This window comes from Bactrocera neohumeralis, unplaced genomic scaffold (assembly GCF_024586455.1).
Source record: "Bactrocera neohumeralis isolate Rockhampton unplaced genomic scaffold, APGP_CSIRO_Bneo_wtdbg2-racon-allhic-juicebox.fasta_v2 cluster11, whole genome shotgun sequence".
In the NCBI taxonomy this organism is placed as follows: Eukaryota; Metazoa; Arthropoda; class Insecta; order Diptera; family Tephritidae; genus Bactrocera; species Bactrocera neohumeralis.
The window spans coordinates 9379427-9404634 of NW_026089624.1; the positions used below are offsets into that span (position 1 = coordinate 9379427).

The following is a 25208-nucleotide window of genomic DNA, read 5'->3' on the forward strand; positions in this document are numbered from 1 at the left end:
CATTTTTATCTAGGATAATTGCATTTGCGGATCTAATTTTAAATTTTAGTTTCCATTATGCTTGCAGTGGATACTACAAAGATTTACTATTTTTGACGGATGAAGCAAAGCCAGTCTTCTCAATTAAATTTTTTTTTTACATTTTATCGAGTATTTGGCAGCGTTACAATTTTTACTGAAATTCAAAAATAAATAAATAAAAAACAATGAGTTCATTAGAATTTAAAACAGTTAGGCTTAGTAGAATTTCATTAATATCTATGTTCGTTATTTGAAAACATAACAAACAGGTGTTATAACTAAACAAATCTGTGATTTAGTACAATAATCATAGTAGAAAAAAGACGTTTTCAGCAGCTCTTTACATTGTGAAAATGGATAAATTTTGAAAACCACGCCTTCTCCCAAGACAGTTTAACTCCCAAGGCTCTATTAAAATTCGACAATGAGTGTGGTACCCTCACACTTTGGTGGTATAATTATCTTAAAGCCCCTTGACCAATTTCAACCGAGTTTGGTGCGTAAAATGGATGAAATTGAATGACAACCACGCCTATTTTCCATATGTAACAATTTTGAACTCCATATGGCTTTATCACTTCATCACATTGTCGAAATCGGACTATAGGTTTTTAAGGCTCAGAGCCTATAGCTGATTTTTTACCGAATATACTAATAACAGATAAATCATTCTTTTCCAGACAATAGTGTTAAAAATGTCTAAAATCTGGCCTATACTTATCATATTACCCAAGTAACTAATATAAGAATTTCAAACTTCCGGTCGACTTTATACCGTATATATCAGGCAATATAGTATAAGATATCTTAGCAATATTAAGCGAACGTATAATTTTGAATGTACGAAAGTTTAATCCCGAAAATGTGTGAAATCGGTTGACGAAGGCTTGGATATATAATTTTGAAATATAGTACATTGTATTTGACTTCTTCAATCACTACCCTCTATTTTCGCTGGATTTCGCAGGATTACAAGGTGTATCCTGCAATTATTTTTTTTTTTTTAATTTCAATGCTAATCGCCAAATCATTATAAAGTGTAAATTTAGCGCTAAGAAAAGGCTTGAGTTCTGGACTTTAAAAAATATGCCTAAAAAATTATCAGTGCCAAGTGATAAAATTTTTCTGCCACCATGCACATAAAGTTGGGGCTCCTGTAAAGCTTTGTGAATGCTATGGACAAAGGAAGTGTTGGCTTTCAATGTCTCAAAACAAATTATTTTAGAGCTTGGGAGCTTTTTTAAAAGTACGTCATAATTTTCTCTGGAATACAAAAACTAAAAATCACTGACAAGCCTTAGGACTCACACGTACATTTCCTTCTGGAAAGTATTGGAGACGTAACAGATGAGCATCATATGACGATATATCTTCACGAAATTTCGATTCATAGTTTCTTGAAATTTGACATGGATTAAATTAAAAACAGCAGCGATTTCTTTTGGTTGATTTGCCGAGAAATTCTAGTGGAATAAAGTATCTTGAATTTTATCACCATTGTGAGATCGTTTATTTGAGTTTTTAGAATTTGTGCCTGTAAAATTATAATTTTTCACGGTAAAACTTAATATTTGAGTTGAGTTAAAGCCGTTCGTAAATAAGTTTTATTAAAGGTTGCAGATAAATTCTAAATTTCGCAAAATATTGCAGGCAACTGTTTCTGAACATTTTCGTGATTTTGTCATTTCGAATAAGGATTGGATAATAACGGCGACTGACGACTCAAAGCCTGTGGTAAATAGTTGCTTTTCATTCGTAAAGTACATATTGACATTCTGTTATCGAAAGGCAGTTAGACAAGAGTTATTAGAGGTGCAAATTAGGGGTTTTATTTTTAAAAACAGGGTAATATTAAATTTTAGAGATATCGAACTGAAAGCTTGACCACGTATTTTTATTCCCTGCTAAAGCAGAAAACTGTCATATCTACAAACTGAACGATTCAAATTAAGATAAATATTTTTTTATACCTAGTACGTATATGAATCAAACTCAGTAAACACATTCGTTTTGGTATATATGTTAAAATATATAATGACCCACTGGTTACCCTCCTCCCGGCCAATCGAAGCAAACATCGCATATGCCGAGTCATGAAAAGCAAAAGCGTTTTTTTAGCGACGAGTTTCCAAGCAAAACGAAAATTTACCAGATAAATTTCAATAAAGTTCCAATCAGTATTTTCTCTAAGAATAATATGCAAATAAATTTATTTTATTCCCAAGCATTTCCCTATGTTTAGAACAAGCAAAATAAAATTTATTTTTTTATGCTTCAATATAGCTTTTTATAAGATTTTAACTACTGTTATTTGCAAGCAAGATTTAACATTGCAACCCCTTCGGTAATGCCATAAGGCGAAAAGTTAAAATTTTTGTTGAACATACTATAGCTTGTAAGAATGGATTTGGGCATACCACAGAACCATATTCCAATATAGGCTAAGCCAGAGTTGTAAAAAGAGTTTTAGCAACATATGAATATCTATAAGCCCAGGGTTTAACAAAACTAAGAACACCTTTGGCTTCCAAATATCAACAAGAAGACTAGAATTAAACTTAAGGTCCATGGTAACTTCCAGATCAACAAAATTGAAAACGTTCTAGTTTATAATTTTCTTCTTTAAGGAAATTTACAATATATAGAGATATGAGTATGTCGTATTAGGTCATGTGCCTTTGTAGAAGATTTCAAAGAACATATAAACTTAGGTATTGTATTATTTGTCCCTGAGACGTCCGTCAACATTTAAAATATTTCATATTGTTATTCAATGTAATTAGACATTTTTTAGGCCATTATAAGGGTTTAAAATTCCTTCGCCTCTAAAGCTCTTGGGCCTTGCTCTTGCTCTGGGTCTGCTTTCTTTTTAGTACATAGTGCATTTTCCACATACCTCATGTCTTCAAACAAATAGTCGTCGCACTCGCGACTTGGATCTCACGTCACTGTGGACAGTCATAACTTTGAAGTCGTAGATAATTTCGTCTATCTTGGAACTAGTTTAAAAACCACCAACAATGTCAGCCTGGAAATCCAACGCAGGATAACTCTTGCCAACAGGTGCTACTTCGGACTGAGTAGGCAATTGAGAAGTAAAGTCCTCTCTCGACGAACAAAAACCAAACTCTATAAGTCACTCATAATTCCCGTCCTGTTATATGGTGCAGAGAGGCTTGGACGATGACAACAACTGATGAGTCGACGTTGCGAGTTTTCGAGGGAAAAGTTCTGCGAAAGATTTATGGTCCTTTCCGCGTTGGCCACGGCAAATATCGCATTCGATGAGCTGTACGAGTTATACAGCGACATTGACATAGTTCTGCGAATTAAGAGACAGCGTCTACGTTGGCTAGGTCATGTTGTCCGAATGGACGAAAACACTCCAGCTCTGAAAGTATTCGATGCAGTACCCGCCGGGGGAAGCAATGGAAGAGGAAGACCTCCTATCCGATGGAAGGACCAAGTGGAGAAGGACCTGGCGTCGCTTGGAATATCCAATTGACGCCGCGTAGCGAAAAGCAGAAACGACTGGCGCGCTGTTGTTAACTCGGCTATTACGCGATTATAGCCGTTTAGCGGTGTCTATGCCACTAAATAAGAAGAAGCATATTCCACAAACAAATTTACAATTTCAACGAAAATTTTTGAAATGATGCTTAGAATCATGGTATGAAATCGTGTAGTATGTTTTGTTTTTAGAACATATTTATGCGGTTTAGTTTTTTAATAAAATTGTCAATTTAATTTTATTATCAATAAACAGTTTTTAACTTTTATAAAAGAAGAAATATGCACCCTAGTAATATTTGATCACAGGTAAAGTGTTATTCACGTTGTCCGACATTCATACAAATACATAAACTCCTAATGCTGTTTACAACCACTCACGTTAGTCAAAAACTTCTGAGTCCCCTCATCAGTCCACTAATGGTTGCGGGCAATAGTCTTCTCCTAACAGGTTTGATTTTGTGCTCGGCTATCTCGACACTTTGGCTATCTCGACACTTTGGCTCTCTTTCCCATTCGGAGAGTTTTCGGTTTCATTCGTGCTTATTTGATGCAGTTTTTTCATTTTGTGTTTTATATGTATATTTCAGTCTCTTCCTCGCACATATACCTTACCTTTACCGTCATCGACAATTCGACATATCTTTCTTTCTTTCACATCATACCACCAAACTTTACATTTTTGTTGGGGCTGCAACCGAAATGTTTTTTATGTTATGCTTGTTTCATTTGCTCTCCTATTTTGTTGTGATACTTGTGAGTGTAAGTGTATATGGCTGTTGGATACGTGAGGTTTATTCATTTTTATACGGCATTGTTTACAGTTAGTATGGCAGCTGTTATCAGCGTTGTGTGTTTTATAGTGGCAGCAACGACTTACCCTGCAGACATCAAGCTCATTCGTGGGTTTTCATATTTCTTTCTTTTTGAAGGTTTCACTACGTTGGACCTCTGGTTGGCTCAACATTTGCGCACATAAACAAACGTACAATTATATGTATAATTCGTATAAGGAGTTTACCGACTTACATTTTTAAAATTCGTGTAACATTTTTATGAAAAATAAAAAAAATAAATAAACGAGAAAGGATAGTAATGGGGATGCGGCCATATGTTGTGAACTATACAAATAATTAATAATAGAATAGCGGACACTGACAGGACCTTTTCCAGTTAATAAATTATCTTTAACAAACATCAAAAACATTGGAACCACCCAATGTCCACGGTTAAAGAAGATGTCTGCTGTATTTCATTATGTGCACAAAATGTGGCTAAATTACTCAAAATACACTTGTTCCTTAACGTATGAATTTATAAACCCGTAACTTTAGCTTCGGTTATAGATACACATTGGTGGCAACCAATATTTCATGTACCGAGGTTTCAGCAAAAATTTTGTTAACAACAAGTTCGAGTTTGAATTCAAAAACGGACGATAAAGGCTACACTAATCCAGGTTTCAAGTAAAATGTTGTGGGAATGCGTTTGAGCTCAAAACCGAACAATCAAGGATTCGAAAAAAAATTGTGTTATTGGATCGCTTTCAAATTCAAAAGGAAACCACACCCAAAATTGCATATTTCAGGTTTTGCATTTTTTAAAGTCCTGTATCTTCAAAATGGCTACAGGAAATTTGTGTATTTGGTAATAAATTTAGAGCTAAACTTAAACAGTCGGCTCTATTTCTTCAATATATCCATAACTAATTACAGTGAAATTCGTCGTAACCGTACTTTTGCCCGGCTACAAGGATGGGACAAAAACGCACAGAACTATATTTCTACTAAACTAATAAATGCCAAGCAGAAGTCAATGAATGACTATTATCCCATTAGTTTCCGTTGAACCACCTCGTAGCAGACGGATATTAATTTAAGAATTTTAATACAAGAATTTTAAAAATCGGAAACTATAAATCGTTCACATTTTTCTTGACACATTTTATGAAATATTGTCTGTTTTCAAAGATAATTTGAACAAAATATTACCAAAATAGTGTCCGTGTCCGGTCGGAACGTACTCAGGTCCGGTTGTAAGAACTGATTTTGTATGAAAATATTGTTGAAAACGATGTATTCATTAAATTTGTTCAGTTATAGGTATCCGGTTATAAGGACTGTCCTGACTGTTTCACTTTATTACCGTTATTATCAAAATTTTATGGACCCCGTAACTTTTATAATTATATGTGCGCATAATGCTATTCTGATAATACTAATGTGTTTTCAATTTAAATATGTTTAAAGTGTTGCTGACATAGTCAGCTGAGACATCTGCGTTATTAATGCATACATATAACAGTATTTTAAATACGAAATTAGAAGCTACAATAAATGTACAATGTAAATTAAAATATTTGGCAGCTTTGTACACATTTGCAAAGGTGGTTGTGAGGGGCACTAACTGTGCATTGTTACTGGCATTAAAGATTTTCAAATTGTTCACGGATATTGTATTTGAGTTTGTACAACCAAGTATATACTATATGTACTTGCATTTGTATCTTGCCAACACGTATGATTGAGTTTGCTGCGTGGCAGTTGTTTTCGGCGCAGTCACTGAAGCCGAAGCTTCAGTCATTTCGCTTCGTTTGATGCGGCTTTTATTTTAGCATCAGGTTTGGCCACAAGATGATTCTGGCAGCGCGTTACTGTCGTCTGTTGGATGACTCCGGGCTCAAAAGCGTTCACAAATAGTAAACAAGAGCACATTTCTTAATACATACATCCATATATACACTTTGTTTCAATGCTATAAAGATATTACATTTCTGTGAAAAAGCTCTATGGTAACTCTAACAATTCTATAAAAACAATTTTTTTCTAACGGTACTTTTCCTACTATTGTAGGTAGTAAGCGGAATGCACTGAAAACGGTGTTTCATAGCTATAAAGACTCTTATACTGATCAGTGCCATTTAGAGTTACAAAATAATTTTATTAAATTGTGTTAGCTAATCTGAGAATGCCGCGCAAAAGCGTACGTAACGATTAAGAGAAAGGCTTTGAATGGTGAGGGTTTGACCAATCGAGTTATTGCTCTGAATTTGGGAAGGTCGGTAATAGTGGTAATTACCTGAATAACAAAGAAAATTATGGTCAAAGAAAATACTTATTAACACTCGACAGGTTGGAGAAATTTGTGGACAATTATCAAATAAAACGACGCCAATGCGGAAAGTGAAAAAAGACAACCAAATTTCTGCATCTGTATCAACAATTTGGTGTGCGGTGAAACGAACTTTTAACATTGTACGTGAGCAAATGCAGAAAGCACCTCTTTTGAAACCACACCACAAAGTCTATCGTCTCAGTTTTGTCTGAAATCACATGAATAAAGAATGGCATCAGGTAAGATTAAGAAAAATAAAATTTTTAATAATACGATTGCGGCAAAGTAAACAATGTGCTTACAAAAAACTTTACTATTGACCCTAGGTGATTTTTTCGATGAGTAAAAGTTCAATCTTGGTGGTCCAAAGGGCTTTTTGGGATACTAGAGAGATTTATGAAAAGAGCCGCAATATTTTTCAAAGCGCAGTTTCGGCGGAGGCACATTTATGGTAATAGGCGCATTCTAAAATTCTGGGACAGTACCATTGGCATTCCCTTCTTACCGAATGAATAGTTCCGAGTACCAGGAAGTATTAGAAGCAAATCTGTTACCCTATATATAGTACACAGAGATCCGCAAAAATATTTCTCTTTTCAAAAAGACAACACAAAAATTCATACGAGCAGGTCAACGATAACGTGGCTTCAATGTAAAAATATCAATATTTTGGAATGGCCAGCTTGTTCTCCTGAAGAAAGTCCTATTGAGAACATCTTGGAATGGCTGGCAAGAGAGGTTTAAGAGGATTACCGTAAATTCAATACGATTTCGAAGCTGAAAACGGCTATTTTGAAAAATGGGCTTAATTGACCCCGGAAATGCTTTCTCATTACACCAACTCAATGCCATATTAAATATTCGTACTTATTAATTATAATGGAAACACTATAAATTACTAGAAAAAATTGTTTCTTTCCTTTTTTGTGGTGGAAGGGTTGTCTATATAGCAACGAAACACCGTTTTCAGTGCATTCCGCTTACTACCTATTAAGAATTTTTTTTAATGGAATTGCTAGAATTACCTTTAGTTTTAATTAGCTGTAGAATAATATTTTTCAATATTTCACAGAAATATAGTGTTTTTATAGCAATGAAACAAAGTGTATGCATGCCCATGCTTTTATGCACTTATGTATATAAGTACATATGTACATACATACTTACATGCTCTGTAGAGTGCAACCACAATATATAGTTCGTGCGCTCCGACTTCGCCATCGCCATCGACATCGTCATCTTGTCGTGTATGGTCGTTCGTGTTTGTTGATTTGTTGGTTCTTCGGTTCGTTGGTTTGTTGGTGTATTTTTTCGCTTGAGAGCTCATTAACGTTTCGCTTCGCTAAGTGCGCTGTATCGCCTGGGAGACAGCAACGCGTCAGCCCAAGCAAACCGAATATCGTCAAGGGAAGTTGAGCAGAACCCAGTCATACAGCCAAAATTAAAATTCATTAAGCTGTGAAAAAGTCTCGAACTTATATTTTTTGCTAATGTTTTTCTTCACCCGTGTCTATGCGCGCGTATCATAGTTTCGTGTACAGGTGTTCGACTGTCTGTAGGCCAATGAAATAATGTATCTGATTATCTAAAAACGCTAAAATATCACCTTTGGAAATAAGTGAATTCTATACATACATATATGTGTATATACAAATATTATGAAAATTTCCAGTGAAAAAAGAACATAATGAAGAAAAACGTGACAAGTAGTTAAATTTAAAGTGCAAAATAAAGTAAAAGTGTAATTTTTAAAATTCTGCTGGACACAATGAGAAATCAAATCAATCAGTTTATCTAAAAGCGAATTTTTGTGTAAAATGTCCCACCGTTACATATACATACATACATATATTTATATAATCTAAATTATATGCATATAGGATGTTTGTTAAATTATTAACGTCCAAATAAAATATTTCCATCGAAATTCTCACAGAATAATTAGTTGCGCTCCAACAAATATGCTACGGGATTTCCCATATATTAATCTTAAACAGTAAGTGTATTTGTAATAATAAATACAAAATAATAAAATGTGTATACTTATTTTTTAAAATTGCCGCATTAAAATAACAGCAATTGAACTCGATTCTAAATATTCGCGTATTCAATTAATGCTGAGAAAATTATAATATATTTACGTAACGTGTAAAAAGTTCGTAACGGGAATATGCAAAAATTATATGCATTCGCATTTGCGGAGTGCAAACTTAGCAAATAAAATAAAAGTAGAACACAATTTTTTGAAATTATATTTTATACTAATATATTAAATAATACATCAAAATAAAACGTTTTGAAAATATAATATAAATCATAAATACGTAAAAACATCAAAAATTAAAGCTACATTTATGTACATTTATTCCCCCTTCGCTACAAAAACTGTGTTAACAATTTCAACAATAATAAGCAAACTCATATCAACTGTATGGTTCTTAACGACATTGTCATTGTTATTCACAATCATACCCCACGAAATATAGATAAAAATAAAAACTTCCGATGATGATGCTAACTACAGAACACCTCATGCATGGCCATGCATCTTCGGTCAGCCAGAGCGCTCTTTTTGGCTGCTCAACGGCAGGACATAGTGGCATCAATCAGCTTGGTGGCGTCTATGTCAACGGGCGACCACTGCCAGATTCAACACGCCAGAAGATCGTCGAGTTAGCGCATTCAGGTGCGCGTCCCTGTGATATATCGCGCATACTGCAAGTGTCCAACGGATGCGTTAGCAAAATTCTAGGCAGGTAAGTGGGCCAACTAATAAACTGTCATTGACAATCAATGACATAGAATATTTTTGTGTAGATATCTAGGTTAAAACCCACAGATACAGATACTACATATGTATGTATATTAACAAAAAACATTAATTAATTTATAAATAAAATTAGTCATCCATTTTGTTTATGAAGTTTTGGGTACTCACAAAATATATGTTATTATCTAATAAGTTAAGAAATAAATGACCATTAAAATGATTTGAATAATTGAAAAGAATTGGTTAATTTAATGCATAACTTCAATTTTTTCGTAACATAATGTAGTCAATTATGAGATTTAATATATGTATACATAGTTGTAGACACACATGTATGTACCTCATATTCAGACAAACATACATAAAAATGTATATAGCGTTTTGTGGAAATAGGGTTTATTCGCGTAAAACAAGACTTTTTTTTATAACTTTTTTAATGAAACAGTTCAAATTTTTCTTTAAAAATCATTGCTGCCTTTAGTACGCCTTTTGAAGAAAATTCCGTTAAAATTTCATACTATCAAAAAAAAAAATTATTTAAACGACACCGACAGTAACTTCTCGGCAGTGTTTCGTTAAAAAGTCGAATTACAGTCTCCCCCAGTGGCGTTGCGGTTTGCGCCCCGGGCGCAACGTCTTGGGCGCGGCAAAATGATCTTCGCTGTTTTTTAATATTCAGAAAAATACTTCAACAAATTTTTTTTACAAAATTTATTATAAAAGATAAAGAAAAACAATGAAAAATATTAATTTTTACTCGAATACTCTTCAGTCTTTGAATTTGTCTTATATCTTTTGGCTTATATCTTTCTTAAAAATAGTGATAGAACATAGTAATAGAAACAGTTGAAGCATAGGGCAAACTGTGAGAGCGACATATTGCGACGTAGGAGTGACAAAAAAAACAGTATCTTTATTTTTACTCTGTCGTCGCGAGGTGTCACTCTCACAGTTACCCTAAGCTTTGAATGTAACAAATACTTTTATTTCTCCAAATTTTCAAAAATGGTATTTAAAAACTCCACTTCGGACAAAAATTCCTGCAAATTGTGTCAAAAGTGTACAAGATATAGGGCGAAATGGGTTTTTTCTATGGCTTTTAGTAAGATGTCTTGTAAATTTACTATCAATTTCCTCAAAAACCGTATTGTGAGAATTTTGGAACTTCAGAATTTGGGTGGCTTCTAGTTACTATTTAGGAACTATACTACAACTATATACTTAATATCGAATATATTTTGTAAAAATTCACTTTTGTTCGAACCACCTCATGAAACTTGTAGGTAGGTAGATAAAGGGGGCGGCAGAACATCCTTGGCCCCGGGCGCCCGAAGTTGTAGCTACGCCACTGAGTCCCCCTCATACATAACTCGGTGCTTGATCATCTAAAATCGAAAAATCTAAACTATAATGTTAGGTAACATAAGATATGTATATTATCGTGATCTTAACAGAGTATTATGGTGAACAAAGTTTTAGCAGGGATAAAGTGACGCTATATTTATTCCAGTGTGGGAGCGTCTCAAAACTAGCGTTTTTGTAACATAATTAATAATTTTACGGTATTTTTTAACATGAAGAAAAACTATTTAAATCCTTTTTTTGTGATTTTGTGTTAAATTGAAACAATTGATTTTCGAACTTCCAACATTTAATAAAGTGAATTAAACGTATTAGCTCTCAATTAATAAAAGTTCTTATCCTTAAAAATTAATACAACTATTATCAAAAAAGATTTCATCTCATACATTTCTATTTCGCGTTTTCTATAATTTTCATTAAAACAATTTTTCTTAGTGATTTTTAACAGCGGCAACAAAACGTCAAACCCTCCTGAGCTCAACTCAACTGTCAAAATTCAGGAGGTGATTTACTTCCTGACTTGAAATGGGAGTTGGGCATCTCTTATTCTTAGGTTTTAGTTTGCTTTTGCCTGCTCAGTAGTATACGAAATTATCTACGACTTCAAAGTTATGACTGCAAACAGTAACGTGGGAGCCTAGTCGCGAGTGCGATGACAGTTTGTTTGATGACAGGAGATATTTCGTCTTGCCCTCGTTCACTACCATACCCAATTTCTTTGCTTCCTTATCCATTCTGGAAAAGGCAAATCTAACGGCGCGATTGTTGAAGCCAATAACAACAATGCCATCGGCGTACGCCAGCAACTGAGCACTTTTATAGAAGATGGTATCTCCGTTATTTAGTTCTGAAGCTCGAATTATTTTCTCCAAAAGTAGAATGAAGAAGTCGAAAAGGAGTCGCCTTGTCTGAAACCTCGTTGGTATCGAACGGCTCGGAGAGGTCCTTTCCAATCTTGACCGGGATACCATTCAGACATCGCGATATAAAAGCAGCTCATTTTCGTGATGTCAAATGCATTGGTCTTTTCCATGATTTGGCGCATGGTGGATATCTGGTCAGTTGTTGATTTTCCAGATCTAAAGCCACACTGATAAGGTCCAATCAATTTCTTGGCGGTGGGCCTTAATCTTTCACACAATACGCTCAATGGAACCTTATATGCGATGTTGAGAAGGCTAATCCCGCGGTAGTTTGCACAGATTGTGGGTCTCCCTTTTTTTGGATTGGGCAGAGCGCACTTAAATTGCAATCGTTGGGTTTGCTTTCGCCCGACCATATTCCACAGAGAAGCTGATGCATGCTCCTTATCAGTTCTTCGCCGCCGTTTTTGAATAGCTTGGTCGGCAATTCATTGGCCCCGCCGCTTTATAGTTCTTCAGACAGGTAATTGCTATTCGAACTTCTTCGTGGTTCACCATCTTCTGGTATTGTACGTTCACTGCCATTCAGCAGGCTTTAGAAGTGTTCCCTCCATAATTTAAGTCGGTTACTTGATCACCTTTGGGGGTTCTACAAGAGTATGTTCCGGTCTTGAAACCTTCTGTAAGCCGCCGCATTTTTTCGCAGAATTTTCGAGCAATACCCCCGTCGGCCAGCTTATCAAGCTCTTCATACTAACGCATTTCTCCCTCTCTCCTTTTTTGTCTGCAAATGCGTCTCGCTTCCCTCTTCAAGTGTCGCTGTTATTTTACCTTTTCCGAAAACCAATGGTTTCATTTGCAGCTGTACGTAAGAAGCTTGACGTCCCACAGTTCTCTTATGCCGAGTTTCAGGCGAGAACAGGAGTGCAAGTCGAGTAAAAAATCTTTCGGCTGTCTGTTGTGGATGCAGCTTTTCGACGTCGAACCTTCCTTGTGTTTGTTGACGTGCGTTTTCTGCTTCAAAGAGGCGATTGCGTATCTTGCCTGCAATAAGCCAGTGGTCCGAGTCGATGTTAGGTCCTCAGAGCGTATGCACATCTAAAACACTGGAAACGTGTGTTCTGTCTATCACAACATGTCCGAGACTGTTGTTGTGTTTTCGTTGGGGCCGTTTTTTTACATGGCTTTATTATTATAAAATATATAAAGATTAATTGAGTAGTTCAGTCAGTAGGAAGTCATACCTTGCCAATTATTACCCTTGTTCTACCTTGGACAGGTAGTTTGTAACACCCAAAAGGAAACGTCGATCTTCCTTTTCTCCCTAAAGCCCGGGTCCCACTATCGGCGCAAGGTACCAATTTTCGGCGTATTTCATGTACCGATAATGTGACCGCATTAAATATTATGAAATGCGACAATCATGGCCGATATTGGGCCTACAATGCACAACCAAAATCGACCCAGTTGCGCCGATAATGTGAACGCTATAGTTTGATAAAGAGCAATAAAAATTGAAAAATGCGCAGATTTTTATCGGGCACTTGAGCACCGATCGAATACGCCAATCACCACCAATATCTCTCTTTTTCAGCAAATTTTTAAGCATTAATTTGAAAAAATTTTTTTCTTTAAATTCTTTAAATTCGAAAGTTGAAACAATTTCTCCAATCAACACCAATGTCTCAATATTTCTCAGCAAATTTTTAAGTATTAATTTGAAAAATCTTTATCAATAATTTTTAAATTTTGAAGTTGAAAAAATTCCACATTAATCGTCATGATTTTTGAATTGATTCCAATCGAAAAAACAAAATAGACAAAAAGATCGAGTCGAAGGTCTTTGATTAATCGATCTTCGACATCTCTACTGGTTGCAAACATATGTAAATAAAACATAGGTGCGGTAAGTTGCATACAAAAAAATTAAAATGCATTATTATATGAAGTAATTAATTAATAATATTTAGAAATGAATTCAGATGACGAAGTCTTTGAAGGTATTATGGACAATGTGATTGACGAAACCATTTCTTCCACACCCAGCAAAACAAAAAGACGAAAAAAACCACAAAATAGTGTCATCGTGGACAAATGAAAGCACAACGAATTTGATACAGGCCATTGAAATGTACAATTGTATTTGGGAATATTCCTGCCCAGAATATAAAGATCGCGCCAAAAGAGATAAAGCTCGGAATGACATCGCGGAGAAATTTCCAACCCAAGAAGTTGACGGATGCAAAGCAAAATGGGCGAATATAAAAACGGCATTTTCAAATGTAAAGAAAAAAATGACAACTAAATCAGGCCAAGCGGCCGGTAAAGCTTTGCCACATTGGCCGTTTTGGTCAGCTATGCAATTCTACTGTTTGCATGACCGCTGCAAGAGTAGTTCGTCCGTCTCAACACTAGATGTGGATGCAGATGTAACGCCAACACCAACAGCTGCCCGAAGTGACACAAAATCCAAACCCTCTGCAACTAATGAATCAGTGACAACAGATGCAATGGAGACCGCAATTCAATTTTTAAATAAAGAAAAAGACCACTGGCATGGAGTGGGCATGTATCTTGCACTGCAAATGCGTGAACTATCAAAAAGAAATAAAAGAGCAGCAAATAAGCTTCACGCGGAATTAATTCAAGTAGCTATGAATGCTGTCTTGCAACAAGATGAAGAAAATTTATCATAATATGTTGATTTATAAATACAAATAAATACAATTTATTTAAAGATTATGAAAGGTGCATATATTCTGTTAAGTGTCTGCTTTGTTATATAAATTTATACTGCCATGGCAATTCGCCGTCTGGTGACATGAAATAGTTTTCAAATTCTTCACGGATAGTTTTTGCTTCGTTGCTTATGTAGGAAATTGATATATCCTCTGTGGCGCTTTCAAAGGTAGGTATGGAAATATTAACGCGTGCACCTTCAATAATATTTCCATCCTCAGTGCAGCTATCTACCAATCCAGTAGCATAACTTATATTTTTTGTCATTAAAAATTGTGTAATGCGCAACATGCTAACGTCACTCTCGTTGTTTTGTTTGGATTCAGCTTTATTGGTCGTGAAAAGATTTCGAAGCGCTTCATCATGATTCCAAATGCGTTCTCGACTATTCTCCTAGCCCTTGATAACCTATAGTTAAAAATACGTTTGCTACCAGATAAAATGCGACCAGGATACGGCTTCATCAAATAATTTTGCATTTTAAATGCATCGTCTGCCACTAAAACAAAAGGTACATTCATTTCACGACCTAATAAATGACGAGGAGGTGGTAAATTTAGAGAATCCGTATCGAGGGCATGTTGCAGAGAACATTTACTGAAAATACCACCATCTGAAATACGCCCGTTACAGCCGACGTCAATATACAAATATTTATAACTGGCATCAACAACTGCCATAAGCACTATGCTGTGAGTTCCTTTGTAGTTGTAAAACGTACTTCCTGATTTTGCTGGTGCGATCATGACCACATGCTTGCCGTCAACTGCTCCTATGCAGTTAGGAAAGTTCCATAATAAATCGAATTTCGAAGCAACTTCAGCCCATTCTTCTTTTGTTGAAGGTATCTAAATAAGAGGAAATATGAAAAATATACATATGGATTTGGTAAAGTATGTGTTTCTACCTTCAGGTAAGTATTTCGAAGTTGACTGTAAATCGCATCACAAACTTCAGGAACAAATTTTGAGATAGTGTTTGGGGCAATACGGAAAAAAGCTGAAAGACTTTTGTAGCTATCGCCCGTGGCCAAAAAGCGGAGAGTGCAGACCAAACGATGACTTGCTGGAATAGCTTCACGAAAACATGTATCTCTTTTTTTAATAAGTGGGGAAATTAGCTACAGTAACTCATTAAAATTGTTTTCGTTCATTCGCACGTAATTTTTAAAAAGAAACTTTTGATTATCAACTTCTCGAAATTCACGTAAAGTCGTTTCATATGCACCATTAGTATTTCTTCTTTCCAGCCAATTTCTCACCCAGATACTACGTTGTTTAGGATTTGTTTTGCGTTTTTGATGTTTCTTTTTCAGCTTTAATGTTGCAATAGTAAGAAGAGCAACTGCAACTTTTTTCTTCTTCAAATAATCCATGTTTTAAAATAAATAAAAACTGGTGCTGCAAACAGCTGATTGAGCACAACAGTGTGACCGCGTTGCGCCGATTATCGTAGCAGAATATTTAACGCCGATATGCGCCGATAAAAAATGACACAATATGCGCCGATAATGTGACTGCTAGAAATTGACTCAATTTTGTTTAGGCATTTTGCGCCGATGTAGACCAATAAAAATCGGTACAAATTGTGCTACTTGCGCCGATAGTGGGACCCGGGCTTAAGAAGCTACTCATCTCATCAGACCACCATAGAACGGAATAAAGTGCTTATACGGAAAGTTTTTTCATTTGTAGAATTATTTTCATGAAATTTAACATGGACTATTGAGTAAGTACGCAATAGTGCAATTTTCGAGGAAAGATCGGAACACTCTAGCACAGCTGTCATATAAACTAAACCATCAGAATCAAGTGCTTGCAAAGAATGTTTTTTATTTGTGAATGGTACTCTACCTTCGGTACAATCGTAGTTAAGGTTTTTTTTTGCTTTTGTTGTTGTAGCGATGTTTATATCAACACAAAAATTTATGTAGAATGTTCCAGAGGTGACGTCTGTAATTATATAACAGTCAAATGTCTTCACTTCTGTTTTGGTGAGAAAACTTCTTTTGTTCGGAACTTAACTGCTGTTGCCGTTTAAAATATACATATAAAAGGTGTTTAACTTCAAGAATAAATTTTTACTCCCTTTAATATCTCTGCAACCATTCAAACTATATTAAACAAACTCGCTGAGGAAAAGTCTTCTAGCACTTTATCAAAAAATGTAAAAATGGATGAATTTTAGTAATAAAGCTCCATATAACGGTTATGACGGTTAAGTGTTATAAGGCGCTAAACATATAATTTTGCATGGCCTCAGTTCGTGATACTTTGCAATTTTGTAGATTTCATTTACCACTGAATTCACGCCTAGATCACAATGCAGGTCAGCAGGCCTCACGTACCAAGGAGCATTACTTAAAGTTCTTAATACCAGAATCGAATCCAAACTTTGACAAAAACTTGAGACACGCAAAAGAAGGCTTCCGTACAAACGTGCTTTTTATCCAATGTATTTTCAACGAAATTAACAATTCGGTGCATCTGATCAATTGTTAAATGGTGCTCACTAGGGTGGGTCGATTCCGGACTTTTTTCGATTCGGGATTTCTAATAGTGCGGAAAAGTTGCCTTAGTACTTCCTGATTCCAATGCAACTTTTTGTTTTTGTATAAAACAAAAGTTATTTGTCACGTCATTTGCTACCGAAATGGCATACGTGATCATGGCCGTAGGACGAACCGTTCCCGAGATACGAGCGAAAATGCGGTGCGCCACAGCGCAAGGTGAAAATCGGCTTGCGGCCACACTTCTTGACGTTGATTTCGCCGAGTGCTATCATTCACATTCATTCACCTACGCCAAAGGACACGTTCGGATAGGTCTCCACACAAATATTTTTTCATCGAGTTCCTTCACTCTTGTCGGTGATTTCGCCGAGTTCTATCATTCACATTCATTTCCCTGCGCCATACGACACGTTCGGACTGTTCTCCACATAAATATTTTTTCATCGAATTCCTTCACTCTTGTCGTTGATTTCGCCGAGTGCTATCACTTATATTCTCTCAACAGAACACAGAACTCAAAATGTCTGTATCTAAATTTAAATTTAGACAGAAATGTCCTGTGTTTGGCATATATTCGCACAATCTCTCTGAGTCCCAGTTACCTACTTACCAGGATGTTCTTTTGTGTTATCAGTTTGAAAGATTTCGTATAGGGCGACTCCGAGGCGACAACTATGAACCTAGGAGTAAAGAGGTTACAGAAATAGTTGCAAAAATAGGTTGAAAATACTTTCAAAAAGTCATCTATTCCAATAGTTTCACACACCAGAGTTGTACAAATGCTCAACACATACCATAAGAAATTTCTGACTCTTAAACAAATGTTTTTAAGGAACCCAATAGGTTTGAGCTCTAAAACAGACGACTTTGTCTCTTCTGCCGGAAAATTATTTGACATCGCTGCTTGCAAATGCATTTATTTTTCTTCTTACACTTGTCCAAAGGAAAGGAAAGTTCCTATCAATGAACAACCATTTCTCTTGGACCAAGGAACCAGAAGAATTGGTCGCATTGGAAATGTTGATCTACCTGAAACAAAAAAGATTACAAAGAAAAATGAACGTAAAGAAAAGCTTTCAAAATGTCATTCAATATCAACACTTACCAGAAAAGTATCAGCTAGAACACGTGACCATTCAGATCACCCAGACTCTCATACAGACGACAACAATGTAGGTGCGTCGCACATGGATTCTTCCAAAAACGATGCTGATGATGAATTTTCTCTTCCATCCTCTAAAACCAAACAAAACACACTAGTATTAGAACACACTGCTTTAGCTGCCCAAAGATTTGGAGTAAGTGATAGAGCAGCGACCTTGATTGTTTCATCTGCTTTTCTGGATGCAAAAAAAGCAGGTTTGATAACAGAGGATCAGGCTAGCTTTGTCACTGACAAATGCAAGATTAGTCGGGCAAAAAAAAAGTGTTGCAATTAAGCTCTAAAACACCGAAAGTATTGACTCTGTATATGGGCGGTATTTTGACGGCCGCAAAGGCAATACACTTACACAAGTCAGCGAAGGTGAAAAATACTACCGCGACACTGGCAAAGAGGAACATATTTCTCTTATAGTGGAACCTGGTTGTCATTACTTTGGCCACGTCACCTCTCCTTCCGGGTCAGCTGAGGATGAGACGCAAGCTATATGGCAACATTTACAAGACAATTCAGTTGATCTGGAACATCTAGAAGTTGTCGGTGCAGATGGCACCAACACGAACACAGGTTGGAAAGGTGGAATCATTCGGAAACTAGAAGAAAGAATAGGTAGGGTATTACAGTGGGTCGTTTGTCTTCTACATTTCAACGAACTTCCATTTCGTGCTCTTTTCGAGCACATAGATGGTGTCTCAAAGAGTCCAAATACATTCTCTGGCGACATAGGTAAACTGCTCCCTGATTGTGAGAAGTTGCCTGTTGTCAAATTTGAAAGTTTTCCATCCTGCCAATTACCTTCTGAGGTCATTAAACCGATCCAACTTAGCACAGACCAAGCTTATCTCTATAAAATATCAGAAGCTGTTATTTCTGGTCAATGTTCCTCAGATTTAGCGTCGATGCATCCAGGTAACATGTGCAAATCTCGCTGGCTCACCTGTGCAAATAGAATTCTGAGATTATACATTTCTACTGACAAACCAACAAAGGAAATAAAGATTTTGGTCAAGTACATACTTACAGTTTACTCACCTTTGTGGTTCTCAATAAGATTCAACAGTTCAATCAAAGATGGCTCGCGCCATCTCTATGCTGCAATTCAAAGGTCGAGATACTAACCTGCTAAACTGCGCAAGGTTGTCGATTCATCCATTCAACAGAATGCTTTCTTTGCTCTTCCAAAAAACATTCTCCTTAGTATGATGACTGGCGAACGGATAGAAGTCAGAAAGTTGGCCCATGACCGTCTTCTGGCAGCTAGAGAAGCAGAGTCTGACACTGTAAATGGAAGGGTTAGATGTAATAAAGTGCCAAAGCTGAATTTTAAAGCTAATAATTATTACGATATGATTAACTGGAAGACTATTACCTTGACTGTTCCACCATTTCTTTGTTCAGTTTCTAACGAAGAACTCATAAAAGGGCTGTCGGGAGACACTGCAGAGATATGGAAATTTAGTGAATTCTCCTCTCACACCGTGGCAGGCGAGAGAACCGTCAAACTGGTGACAGAGGCATCTTCTTAAGTTATTGGCCCCCAATCTCGTGATCGTTTTATACGCTCTACACTGAAATCTAGGCAACAAGTGCCAAAGTTTAGTACAAAATCTGATTTTATCAATAAATTTGACACAGATTCAGACTAAAACAAACCTGACATATGGTTGGTTGGTTGGGTTGGGCTTGGGAGGAACCCGAAGAGCAGCCACCTCCACGCGGTGGGTTCTGGGTGACCAATAGAGGTTAGCTGAGAGCTGCAACAATTTTCACCTTGCGCTGTGGCGCGCCGCCTTTTCGCTCGTATCTCGGGAACGGTTCGTCCTACGGCCATGATCACGCATACCATTTCGGTAGCAAATGACGTCTCAAATAACTTTTGTTTTATACATTTTGCCATGAGATGCGTATTTCAGGCGCTAGGTAGACAATTTCACGATTTTAGGCGAATTTCCAAAATTTCAAGGCCGGAGTTGGGGTTGAAGATGCAATCCGATCTCAAAACAAAAAGTTGCATTGGAATCAGGAAGTATTAAGGCAACTTTTCCGCACTATTAGAAATCCCGAATCGAAAAAGTCCGGAATCGACCCACCCTAGTGCTCACGAAAGCCAAATTGATGTATTAGTATGAGGTGTTTAGGATCGTTTATTGGTTTGAGCCTATTTATGAGTACATTCTCAAAGATTTTAGATAAAGCTGGCACCAGCGATATTTGCCCATACAATGTAATACCATGTTCAGACCGACGCTTAATCACACGATTTCGGCTGTTGAGTAGTTTATCTAGTAATCTTATAAATTTAATTAGATTTCGCCACACAAAAAATGACAGTTCTTAATCTCATCGCCGAGGTGATTTGAATCTAATCCACGCGAAAACTCTTTGAAAACGACTTTGATTTAGCACCATCTACTTGTCAGCATTGGAAGTCTAGCACATTATCACAGCTGATTTAGACACTACAAAGAGAAAAAAATGTACACAATTAAATTAAACGCAATAAATCTGAACTCACCTGATCTGCCTGCATCTGTCCAACAGCAGTAAGAACGACTAGATTAGTGAAGAAATTAAATGTAATCTATTCACTAAAAATTTTTGGTGGGAACATAGTATATCATCGTGTACTGGTATACACGGCTTACCCTGTTTATAATGTCTACAAGTTTCTTTATACAATTTTTTGAGATGCTTTTTTTGAGTCGCGAAATCCCCATAAGATTTTTAATTTATGCACTAGTAACAGGAGAAATGCTGAAGTGTGGATCCAACCAACCATTTTCACAGTTTATCTCTTATCCATCGTTAAGGTAGGTGTCAAGCTCTTAAGTAATTGCTCAAGAAAAAAAATACATTTTTTCTTCAAGTAATTTTGACAGCTGGTTACGCATTGTGAATGATCGACATTAGATGAGCAAGAGAGAATAAACAAAGAAAATGAACTTTATGTGTAATATGTATGTATGTATGTGTGTAGTAACATCCATATTTTCATTGCGATTTAAGGAATGTTGTTGATAATTGGTAAGTTTTATACTACATTTCAAAATGAACTATACTTCATAATAATGATTTTAAAAAGAAACAATTGTTGATTCATTAAAAAAATTTATTAAAAATGAGTAGTACGAGTACATTTCTTCAGAGCTCGCAAAAGAAAATTTACCGCAGGACTTGACCATTTCTTAACCTTTTTTTTAAATGAAGTTTTTACATTCCTTGAGAGCTGGATACTAAGCTTTAGGCGTAAATGTGTTTCTCAAATGATTTCCAAATACGGTAGCTTTATGTTCATTCATTTTGGCCCATGTAGCTTCGTTTAGTTTTATTGGTGCGACATGTTTTATTTGGATTTTCAGCTGTAAGTTTACCCAGAAAACTTAAAAAAAAAACAAACAATTTCTAAACTGTTTAGTTTGTGTCCTTAGTTTCGCTGTACATTTATCTCCGACGAAGCTTGGGCTTTTTAGGGATACTTTCTAAGCTACCTCTTGGGTATTTGTTACCACTTTGATTCACGCGAGTATTAGATGTACTTTTCCACGCAGCATTTTGAATTATTTTTGTGAAATATTCAACCTCACAGTCCAAGTCAACACCTGTCAATATGTGCTTAAGCTTTGTGTCGACTTTATTCAGTATACTGTTAAATTTATTCCAATAAGTATGTTTATTACATAACGTTGGCGTGGCGGCCGAAATTATGGGCTTTTCATACAGAGAGAGTAACACTTGTGAATGGTCAGAGCTTAGGTCTGAGCTATATTTAATACTTAAATTGCTTTTCGATAGTTTATTGATTATAAAGAAGTCAAGAAGGTCTGGCAATTTCTGTCTATCTGTAGGTCAATAAGTGGGTCAACCTGTAGAAACAAAATTGCATCCAACTGCTTTGAGAATTTGTCGACTTTTGGTTTTAGTTAAACGAGATCCCCAATGAGTGTGTTTTGCGTTAAAGCCACCAGCGATGATGTACCTTCCGTCATATTTTCTTAATAAATTCATATACATACATACGTATCTGTTTTTATATTATGCCTAGGAGGACTATACAGAGGAAAAAGATGCAATGGTTGATAGTGCATTTTAACTGAAATTGTTGTAGCTGGAATTTCTTCCGTAATAATCGAATCTTCATCGCAATGTTCAATATTGCTTTTGATTAATAACGCGAGGAAAGACTCGTTAGTTTGTGGGGTGTTATGTGTGATATAATTCATAATTTTTAAATTTTAAAAATGAATGGTTCGTAAAATGCGTTTTGGACAATAGACATATATCAATATGACTAATGATGTTGCTATATAATTTCTGCTGCAGTGGAAGGTATCTGATAAAAACTCTGAACTAATAATGCCTTCATGGTATACCAATTTCTCATTTGACGGACTTATAGATAATATCGGGCAATCTGTGTAATAAATTAAGAGAGTATCTCCTCCATTAGTTTTAGGTTATCCGGTAGTATAAATTATGGCTAATAGTATTTACCTTCCCACAGCACTAATTCGATGAATATAGTATTTTGTCTCGGACAAAAAGCAAAATATAGTAATTAAACATCCTTGTAAATTGTTAGAGTAATATTTTTTACTTTGTTATACACTAAATAGGGTATATTTATTTTATCACGAAGCTTGTGTTTATAATTCATTATTGTGACGAGCTGAGTTCATTTTGATCTGATCATTCGCATATCAGTTCTGAAATTTCGCATACGTCCTTTTCTCACCAAGATGCTGCTCATTTGTCGAAACCGCCGATATCGGACAACTATAGCTGCCATACAAACTGACCGATAAAAACGTATAATTTGACATAACATATAGCTCTCTTGTAAAATAACCGATCGCGCCAAGTCCTTGTATAAAAAATTCTCCAAAGAAAATGTTTAAACCGACCATTTATAGCATATACCTACCGTACAAACTGATCAAACAAAATCCCTTACTATACCCTTTTATGCTATAAAAAATGCACCTGTGAAGCGTAATTTAGCTTCGGAGCAGCCTAATTTTAACGTTTTTCTTATTTCTAAAGAACTTATCCCCCGAAATGATCTAAGAAACTATAACTAGCAAAGGGATTTGCGTAATATATTTTATACAAAGAACAATTTATTGTAGTGAAATAAATTATTTTGTCCAAGTCCCGAATCGCGGCACCCGTTAACGAGCGAAATTCTTTTAGTTCACACCTTCAGACCTTTTATTTTCCTACAATATTGGCATATAACTTTTTTCTATAGGTAGTTCCGCCGGAAATCGAGATAAGTTACCCGCAATCCTCAAAAATTCAGCCACATCACCTTTTTATTCTCGACAAAAAATCGCACGTAGATTATTTTCCCTTAATGTTTGTTATTTTATCTTTTGAGTCCGCTAGGTTTCAATCCACTATAAATTTCTTCTTTTTATCAATTTTAAAGGCCTGCATCTAATTTTATTGGTAGCGCTTCAAGTCACAAGCGAGCAAGTTATTGAAGCCACAATGTTAACTCAATTTTTATTTTAAAAAATGCTTTATATTCTTAAAAACTAGTATATAATATTATATAACTAAAGTACACAATAATTAGGTAATGTTTTTAAGGATTAGTAAATATTATACATGTAAATTATGAAATTTGTATTTTTAAAACAGTTTTCAGACAAAGGCCTTTTGGCTGTTATTATTTTTGTTTTCAGATATTACGAGACGGGATCCATTAAGCCGCGGGCGATAGGTGGATCCAAACCACGTGTTGCTACAACGCCTGTCGTACAAAAAATCGCCGATTACAAACGAGAATGTCCGAGCATTTTCGCGTGGGAAATAAGAGATCGATTATTGTCGGAACAAGTTTGCAATAGTGATAATATACCAAGCGTAAGTATACATATATTGAAACAATTTGATTTTTTAAGGATTTAACAATTGTGTTATTGTGATATTGTGCCACTGTCGTTTTGTTTTCGCTTGAACAATTGTAGTCATAAAAGTACGCATCAAGTTGATTTGAGCGAGGAATGACTTTAAACATATGTATATAGTAAGCCAGGGGCGGAGCCTGAAATAGTTTTTTGGGGGGAGGTGACATTTACTTTAAACATAAAGATTATTATATTAAATATATATTATCTGGAGATTCTCCTCTTACCGACCATACTAATTTTATGCTCGAAAACCTGGGATGGTGCACAAAAGTTTTTCTGAATAGAAATTTTCCTACGTACTTCTATGCAAAATCCAATTCTAAATATAATCTCAAAATTTTAAGTCGATTGGAAAAAATTGTTACTTGTCTCGCCTATTGGAAAAAGTAGGAATTTTTGAGAAAAACGCACTTAAAGTTTCGCAATATACTACGCCCACTCGAATATTTTATAGCCGAGTTGGAAGTGGGCTTACTCAGTGGCGGATTCGGAGGGGGAAAATTCAAACAAACAGAGGAAAAAGTAACGATTTCAACAGTTTAATATCATGGTGGAAAAATTTAAAATTGACCTTCCAATATCAAATCCTACTAAATTGACAGTGACATATTTTATTGCGATGTAAAATACTGTAGTCAGTTGGTGTATTGAATAAAAAATTTTCACAAAACAAAATCATGTGGGCAAAGTTTTGAGAATCTTTCGAGAAATTCTTCTGCAGTGACTTCAATGTCATGATGCGTGTGCAGCAATGCCAGGTCGATCAATCTATCTAGAAGCATGTTCGTTATCAGCCACGTTTTTATGCGGCGAAGTGTCGAAAAAGTTCAGATCTCGCATTCGCCACATACAGTGTGGAGAATATGCGAAGAAAACTATGAATTATGGTCTACATCGCAGATCTTCAACGTTTCCAACGCAGTAGTTCGTAAATTGTTGTCTTTTGACTTTTGTTTTTGCCCCCAATGGCACTGTCAGTGCTCAAGTTCACCTTTGAGCTTCAAACGTCGCACGACGTTGTCATTATCCAAAAGGCCTTTGAATATATCTATCAAGCAGTCAATAAGATTTTCCATTTCTTTCATTTTCAAAGTACATACTTTTCCTGGAAGCAGCAAACTCAGTCTAAATCCATCCAATACTTCTCTTGAAATTCGCGTCTTCAAATCTTCACCGATTTTATCCAACAGAGGCATGTACACTGAGGCCCTGTAGTATTCTTCGCAAGTCATGCGTTTCG

At 35.8% G+C, this 25208-nt stretch overlaps 1 protein-coding gene across 5 annotated transcripts in view; it reads left to right on the plus strand.

Moving 5' to 3' along the window:
- Positions 1–2360: 2360 nt before the first annotated feature.
- The window catches only part of LOC126765676 (paired box protein Pax-6), a 112254-nt gene continuing 89406 nt past the window's right edge, over positions 2361–25208 (plus strand). For 2 of the 5 annotated variants that reach the window (XM_050483368.1, XM_050483373.1), the window contains exons 1-3: positions 2361–6884; positions 6972–9401; positions 23741–23921. In XM_050483368.1, the coding sequence (XP_050339325.1) occupies positions 9151–9401; positions 23741–23921 (432 nt within the window). In that variant the 5' untranslated portion in view covers positions 2361–6884; positions 6972–9150. The remainder of the gene's footprint in view (positions 6885–6971; positions 9402–23740; positions 23922–25208) is intronic. The other 3 variants (XM_050483371.1, XM_050483369.1, XM_050483370.1) reach the window with 3 other exon arrangements.